The following is an 8408-nucleotide window of genomic DNA, read 5'->3' as shown; positions in this document are numbered from 1 at the left end:
TGATTCGTACAGTATAGCCAATCTTTTTTGTGCTGCATTAAAAATGTGTTTGTTTAACCTTTAAGGCAGGCAATAGGCCGGCGGTGTAGGATACCTGACCATTATTGTCATCTCTGGTTTTGGCAATAAACCTACAAAATAAGAAGGAGAAGTGACGAGTCATGACTAAATTGGAAAATAGAGCAAGAACAGCTACAGCACCAGGACGTGCAAGGTTTGCGACATGACATTTTACATGCCCAAAACAGCAATGACATCATTGCTTAGTTCAGCACTTCGGTTGGGTTATGAGCCATTACTGTAACACCCTTTAACCAGCGCTCGCAATCTTTTTAAAGTTGGAAAAATTTTACTAAGGATCCTTAAACTTTTACTCATTTTAAAATATTTTTCATAAACTTCAAAATCTCTCAATTTAGTCTCATGAACTTTCAATTGCTCTCAATTTGAACCCTTCTGTTAATTTTAGCCGTTAAAAATTAAAAAAAGACCAAAATATTCCTAATTTTTGTTTTTTTTTTTTTAAAATAAAAAAACGTTTTAGAAGTTGAAATTTTATATAAAAATCAGGAGTATAAACGTCATGTGACTTTTAAAATTTGACGGAGGGGTCCAAATTAAAAGCAATTGAAAGTTCAGAGGACTAAATTGAGAGATTTTGAAATTCATGGGGATATTTCAAAACGGGTGAAAGTTTGAGGATCCTTAGTGAAGTTTCTCCTTTAAAGTACTAATACATATATGACTAGACATTTTTTTAAATTGTTACAAATTATGTCAAATTTATCTAATAATGTCGTATGGTACTTGAATCCCGCATTATAAATGACTTATTAAGTGGCAAAAGGATTTTCTCCCGTTCAAAATGAATGGGAGAATATTCAGTTATATTATATCACAAGGGTAACATTGTCATTTTACATTAAAAAAAAATTGATACTCTTCTGTTCATTGCATGGGAAAAAATATTAGTCATACTCAACTTTATATGTGATTTTATAAAATATTAATTATAATTTAACTAATATTTTAGAAATATAGTACATTAGTCAACCAAAGTCTGCCCTTCCCTCACCTACTCCCCCCCCCCCCCAACTTGTTTTTTATTTTCCTAAGCAAAGTCTGATTTCTCTACGACCTTTAGTGCTTATCCAAAAAGCCCCTTGGACCAAAAAGCAAGAGATAAATAAATGTTGTCTTCACACGACACGTGGTTTCATTGTTGAGAAACGTCAGGCCCAACAGCAATGCAGACCCCCACAAATACAATGGTGGTTTGGGATACCTGCAAATTTTAAGAAGCCAATAGGCTTCGTCATGGGCAGCTAGGTCAACTGATCCATAATTGTTTTGGGTGCAAAGTGAATTGTTTCAAGAATGGAGAGAAACTATGGGTGAAAAGGATATGTAAATTTTGTGAAGAGATTGAGTACCCCAAGCATTTTTCCATTATAAACTGTATTGTTTGTAGAACAAGTAGAAAATTATACATTCTGCCATACATGATAGAATACAACACAATGGTTGCACAAAAAATTTACTTGGATTGCCAAACAAGGCCCACTTTCAAATGCCAAAAGCTATATGCTAAAAGCTACAGTATACATATACTTACAGGAAGAGAGCAAAAAAATTATTTTAAATTAATTCTAGCAGGAAGGCACACTCCTGAAGAGTGGTCTTCCAGAAAAGAGCCTTCACAAGTGACTAGTTTAACAACAGACTGAGCAGAGGGGTGGTACTTCTGCTGGGCTTCGGCAAAGCTCCTGCAGAGGACCTGTTCAACCCATTCCTCCACTGTTCTATTCTTCTCTGATAACCAAGCAGCTGCAAGTATTTGCACCATAACTTTGTAATCAATCTCCAGCATAACCTCTGATCCAAATGTCCTCTGAAATTGGAGGCTAATATCTTTCATTATTTTTCCAGCATGTGCATCAAAATCAAATGGTTTAAAGACCACTTTTTCGTCTACTTGATCAAACAACTCTTCCAACCAAGCTTCCGAGTTTTCGGAGATGGAGTCACTGTCACAGTCTCCATAATTGATGTTCTCCTCCACCTCCTCCTCCTCTACAGGCAGATTCAAATCCAAATAGGATCTGGACACCTTTTGCGCTCGTTTCTGTGCCCAAAAGGTTTCCATATCCCCCTCAGAGTCACAGGTCTCAATCAGCTTCCTTTTATTTACAGAGCCAGCATTTGGTGTTCCATTTTTAATTGTTACTCTGACATTCATGCCATTGCTTCTGCTGCCATCCCCAGTAACACGTTCAATTAGTATCTGCATTTGATATCTTTTGGCTTTGAGTATTCTTTCCTCAGAAAATTCCACAGGTTCCTTACTAGGAAGGACAGTTCTGTTGCCCTTCGTGATAGTTGAGGTTATCACAAAGATCGTATTGTTGATGCTGATTTCTCTCCCATGTGAGTCTGCCAATTTACCGGTCTTAATGGCCTGGGATAACCTAGTTTGGGCCAAAGGATCAGCCTTATCTACGTTTTGAAGGAAGACAACTGAATGGGGCTTCTTGCTCAACTCCCCAGCGATGTAATCAACAACAGTCTTTGCTCTAAACTTCACATCATAACCGTCAAGTTCTTGGTGTCCAAACATTGAGTTTGATTGGCAGACCCTGTCTTGGGAGCCAAAATCCGCACAGATCAGGCTGCCAAACATTATCTCAGCTAGTGCTGAAGCAATTCTCCTCTTTCCAACTTTGTCAGGTCCAAGGAAAGTAAGCCAAATGTGTCCTTTGAGACTTGAGCCACCACGCCTTCCATTACCAGATCTGCAGCAGGATACAACTTCACTAATAGAACATATGGCTTCATCTTGCCAACAAACCTTTTCTGTGAGAAATCTCCTAAGGGACTTAAAATCTCTTGGATCAGACTGCCCTCCCATATTAGCACCAGAGCAGGAAGAGGAATGGGCAATACGGCGTGAAGTATTTTCACTCACTGCATCAACCTCATTCGAAATGGAACCTGAAAAGTGCTGAAGACACTCTTTGCGACCTGGTAATTTTGGACTGTCTGGCTCCTGACTGGTAGATGCATATAGTGTTCCCAGCCCCAAATCTGTGGTAACAGAAGTTACAGATGAAGATGATGTGTGGTCAGGGGGCGGACTCACATTGGGCATAGAGTTTGTAGAAAGCCAGGGGTGCTCCATCTCAATTTGCCGACTCCTTGAAACTTTTCCTAATAGCTTAGATTGAATATTAGCATTTTCGGCATCAGAATCCACTGGTAGTTGTATGTTCTGATTTAATGGGACAGGTTTTTTCAAGTCGGTGGGTGTACGATGGCTTGGATCTGCACATTGGCTTCCATTTGGAGATGTATGCGCAGATCCAAAAGGAAAGCCCTCCGCAGATGGAACTTGGGACCAGGCATGGGAAATATCTAATTTAGGAAACTGTTGTACTTGATGGAGATGTTGGCAGATATCGTTCCATTTCTTTTGCAGCCCCAAAATTTTGGCATTCAACATTGTTTCATCATCTTTGGTCTGCACTGAATGAAACACACTCTTACATGAATATTGTCACCACCTAGTTAATGGAATACAGCAAATAGATAAAAAAAAAAAAAAATTAACCAGCAATGCAACACACGTGTTAAACTCTCTGTTATGAGTGTTCGTTTGTGAGCATACACACGTATGTAACACACGTGAGTCATAGAAATTTAATTTTGAAGAGTTACACACCTTTGCCACATTCACTCCCTCGCCTGTGTCAAGTTCAGCCATTCGTAACCACGAAGGAATGCTTTCTGAATGCTGATCAGCGACAGAAATAGTTGATCCTCCCTTCTGAATAACAGCAACATCTTGCTCATACTTTTCAGTGCAAAGTTTACAACGACTAAATGGTTGCCTTGTGCTACTAAATGGATATTTGAAATCTGATGGTGTTGAAAAGAACCCACCCAATGGAACAAAGGAACCCAGCAAGCTGCAAGTATATCATGAGCAGGGAACTGTGAGATCCAATAGGCACCGAAAAGTCAGAAGCTAAATTGTTCATGTTAACCAATACATGTGAGCATTTATATAGCATGAGTTTTAATAGCACTAGCAACTTAAACGCCCCATACACCCTGCATGTGACATATCTACAGTAACTCTGATCTAGCCTTCCCAATAGGAGTTGTAAAAATAAAATCTAAGTATTATTCCTTTAAGCATCATCATCCTCATAACATGACCTCACCTAGGGGCTGCTTCAGCTTGGAAACCAGACACTTATCTCTAGCTAGAGGCAAAAGACAAGTAGAAACAATGGCTACTGTAACAAAATCAAATTGGCTTGACAGAAGCTGGAAACAAGTGCAATGTAACTAATCTCTTATTTGTCATGAAATTTATGGACTGAAGCCCGCTTTATAGGATTGAAAAAAGAGAACACAGTATCTTTAAGCAAGAACAATTATCGAAGTATGGCTGAGCTTTGATACTTAGTACCAATACACAGTGCAACAGTATAATATAGGACTCCATCCAAATTAACCTTGCATGTAAAGTTTACCATGAGCTCATGCTTCTCTGTTCTTCCCCCCTCCCTTCCCCCCTTTTTTTATATCAAGTATTGTTTTAAAGTGAGAGAAAAGCAAGCCTCTTAAGATCTCAACTACAAACATAGGAATGAATTTCATCTCAAACATAAAAGTTTCGAACATATAGAAAGATGAGTTACTTACAAGACATATAAATAATGTATCTAAAAAGCAGCAACAACAACCTAAGGAACATAACCTCTTTATTTCCTAGCATGACACATCTCAAATATACAATAAGAAATCTCACAATATGGTACAAAACAGAGAAAAGTTGCATTCAGTTATTTAAATTGCAAGCCGTGAATCCTGAAATCAATTATAAAGAACCAAGGGCAGTGTACCCACCTGGACTTAGAGCAAAACCCATCACTGGAAGGCTTCGAAGAAGTGATGGTCAAAGGATGCAAATCCCAGTCCTTCTCTATACTCGGAAACCGACCCAAAAGCTTCAAATAAGTCTCGTCCGTCCCCGCCGCACCCATCAACCACAATTTCTCACCGTGAAGCTCCACCAACCTCGTCAACTGCGAGACCACAAAGCTCACAGCCTCACCAAACGCACCGTCTTCGCTCAACGCCTTCAAGTCCCCCAAGCTCACCACAATCCCAGGCCCCAAGCATTGCTCACCCAGCTCCTTAAACCTCAACCCCATCTTCTCCTCGCTCCCACTGCCCTTAACAAACTCTGAAATCTCACTCTCTACGCAGATTACGCTGAGCCCAGAGAGTTCATTAGGCAGAGCACTGCCTCCACCTTTGTTCACACACTCTACGAAGCTCCGAAGCGCATCGACTGCATAGACTCCGACTAGCACGGGGTTCTTCCCACTCTTTCTGAGCAAAACCTGGGCGATTCTTCGAGAATTCTCGTCCCCGGAGACCTCCAATCCGAAACTGCGTCGTAACGGGTCCGAGTCCGTCAAGTTACAGAGGAAAACGGGGGGGCATCGGTTCCGGGGGAACCGAGACACCATAGGCGGGTGGATAATCGCCAGCTTGATATCGCAGCTCCGAAAACCCGCTTCCCCTAATACTCGACTCACGATCGGGTCGTCAAGAATGGAGAGAATGAAGTGCTTGAGCTCGACCTTCAAAAGCGAAGTCGTTTGCTGTGGGTTGTTCTGAAGGATTTGATGGTGCAAGTGAAAGCTCTCCGGGTGGCGCCTCTGGTTGGCCTGGGACCGCTTGATCGCGGCCATGAGTGAGTTCGACACCGGCGGCTCGTCCAGGGACCGGGACGACGATGGCAACCGGTCAAGTGAGACTCCGACCGAGAGCTCTAGTGCTCGGAACTGAAGCCGTGGCGAGTACGCGCTGCAGCGCGCGCGTGCGCATGCCTCCCGGAGAGTCGACGATGGCAAACCCAGTAGCGCCGAGACCGCGTGCAACGACGTAGTCTGCGCGTGACTCCTCCTACGCGCCACCGCCACCGCGTCATCAAGCGCACGCGCCGCCTCCTCCGTCAAGCATTGCCTCGCTGCGCTAACCGGCGTCGGCATCGCCGGCGAGCATATAATAAATATCCTTCACACCACTCTCTCTCTCTCTCTCTCTCTATATATATATATATAAATATAAATATAAATATATATCTCCCCCGAATATAATATAGACAAATAAAAATTTCCAAAGATGGGTTTATTTCAGAAACTTTTGGATAGTTTATTTATTCAGTAGGCCAAGACAAGAGCTAGGCAGTTAAGTTAAAAAAAGAAAAACTCAACTATAAAAAGCGAGAGAGAAAGAGAGAGAGAGAGACACAGAGAGAGAGAGAAACATCGTTTAGTGTTGTAGTTGTTGTCGTCGTCGTCTTCGTCGTGCTTGTTTGGTTTTTGAGTGAAGTGGGTCCGGTGTCATTGGCAATCGAACAAACACATGGCGAGCAGGCACAGATTCTCTAATCTTCGGCTCTATAAAGAAAGATCTCCCTGCTTCTTTGGGTTGGGGCTTTATACTTTTATTGCTCCGGCTGTGTAGACCTTTTTGGAGAGAGAGAGATGCCGTGTCCACTGAACGCAAATGGGCCAACGAGGGCGGTCCCTGTTGGTGTGGGGTCTCAATATTGAGTTTTTTTTTTTTTTTTTTTTCTTTAGAAAGAAATGCCTGCGATAAGTTGGAGGAAAATGGCGCAACTAAATATACATCGTTGGTTGGGTCTCCCGCTCACCCACCACCACACGTATTACGTATTGAGAAATGCTTTGTCTGTCACCATCGGGAACCAAATGGCGTTATCACATATTTTGTTATCGCTAGCTTTTTGTGAGCACTGTTCAAATAATCTCTGAAACTATTTTTTTTATTCAAAAAAATCCCAATAATAAACACTATTTGCTCTTTCAGAGATAAAACATGGAAGAACAGAGGTGTCAAATGTCAGTGCATGTCTTTCTCACTCTTCTATAATAATGATGATAAGCGGCCTATTTGACAACTACATGAACTCTGAGATTAACTTTTCTAGAAACCTTGGTTACAGACTTACGGAAGATTAAGATAAATAACATCTTCAATGTTAATTAACGTGTGAAGTATTAGTTGGTTGTATACGAACCCCAAGCCAAGAGAGCTTGTAAAAAAAAAAAAAAAAAAAAGGAAAATGATCAAACATATAAGAACTTTTTGGGTGTATTAGCAGAAAATTACTTTGATGCTTGAGTCAATACTTGGTTCAAGCGAATGGAGTGTTCAAATGAGGCTCAAGGAAAATGTTATGTACCTTGATGCTTCTCTATGGATCTTCGTTCATGCTCATAGCTTGCACCTTAATTTGTTTTTATTCCATAAACCATTATCAAGCCATGTCATGAGCCTTTAATCAAAAAGTTTAAGCTTATAAGTTTGTGTTCAACAATGTTATATTAATCACTCATACTTCTTATATCTTTTTACTATGAGATTGTCATGACTATGATTTCCCATGAATGTAATTTTTCTGAGACTCATGGATCTGCTTTCCTAGGTCGGTGTGGCATGTCCATGTTATTAGGTAGGCCTACATTGTTTAGCATCCTATCATTAAGTGGGGGTTATTTTTGAGTTAATCAACATGTTTTGAGGATGCTTTTTTATTTTTGGTTTGAGTAAGTGTTTTGACGTGATATAATTTATGATGAATATTGATTTGGTATTTTTACATACGAGTGTCTAGTGTTTGTTTGAATTAGTTGTTAATATTTTTGTTTGTTATTCGAGAAAATGGTTTAGTGCTTTTTAGGTTTCATCTTTTATCAAACTACTCATAGCCTCATATAACTTATCAAACGACTCCTAAAGGGTCCCATTGTTATCAAATAACTCATTCTATGCCGGTTCCATTAACTCTTTAATTATACCGAGTGATATGCTACTATTAAACCATAAAATATCTAATAAAAAACAAACATGCATGCAGAATGCATGTACCATGTCAATGACACATCAATTATTGAACTTTATAAAATGCTATCAAAGGAGTAGTTGCACATTTATTTGTTCTCAGAACACATGGAAATGGCCACCCCTCTTCACAATATAGGGGTGGTCGCGACCACCTCTCTCACAAAAGATGATTAGAATGGCACGTGGCCACCATCCTCAAGAAATGGATGAGGTGACTACACCCTTTCACATCGAAGGGTGAGGGATCATGTGGCCCTTCTACATTATAGGATGATATAACATGTGTGCTATTAAATTTGTATACTATGAAATAAATTATGAAATAGATCTTCTCTATTTATTAGAATTAAGATGAAATAAAAATGTTTCAATTCAATTTATTAAACTAAAACTTGCACTCATAGTACGTGATGAGCGGTTCAAATTATATTTCTATCAGCTGCTGCCACCTTTATTAA

General features: G+C 40.1%; 1 protein-coding gene across 1 annotated transcript; it reads right to left on the bottom strand.

The window, feature by feature from the left end:
- Positions 1–1461: 1461 nt before the first annotated feature.
- Positions 1462–6608, bottom strand: LOC132163509 (protein SMAX1-LIKE 6). Its single transcript, XM_059573819.1, has 3 exons — positions 4915–6608; positions 3719–3965; positions 1462–3517 (listed from the first exon to the last, which is right to left on the bottom strand). Exons 1-3 carry the CDS (start codon positions 6066–6068, stop codon positions 1634–1636), a joined length of 3285 nt encoding a protein of 1094 aa, XP_059429802.1. The 5' UTR covers positions 6069–6608; the 3' UTR covers positions 1462–1633.
- Positions 6609–8408: the final 1800 nt, after the last annotated feature.

Source organism: Corylus avellana, chromosome ca10 (genome assembly GCF_901000735.1).
Source record: "Corylus avellana chromosome ca10, CavTom2PMs-1.0".
Classification (NCBI taxonomy): Eukaryota; Viridiplantae; Streptophyta; class Magnoliopsida; order Fagales; family Betulaceae; genus Corylus; species Corylus avellana.
The sequence above is the reverse complement of the archived record's forward strand: the minus strand, read 5'-3'. Positions and strand labels throughout refer to the sequence as shown.

Bases quoted from the DNA above. Each gene is read 5' to 3' on its own strand.
- LOC132163509 (XM_059573819.1), bottom strand. From the start codon at position 6,068: ATGCCGACGCCGGTTAGCGCAGCGAGGCAATGCTTGACGGAGGAGGCG. The intron at 3,966-4,914 runs GTGGGTACACTG...ATATACTTGCAG, and splicing joins GGGTTTTGCTCTAAGTCCAG to CTTGCTGGGTTCCTTTGTTC. The intron at 3,518-3,718 runs GTGTGTAACTCT...CATTCAGTGCAG, and splicing joins AGGGAGTGAATGTGGCAAAG to ACCAAAGATGATGAAACAAT.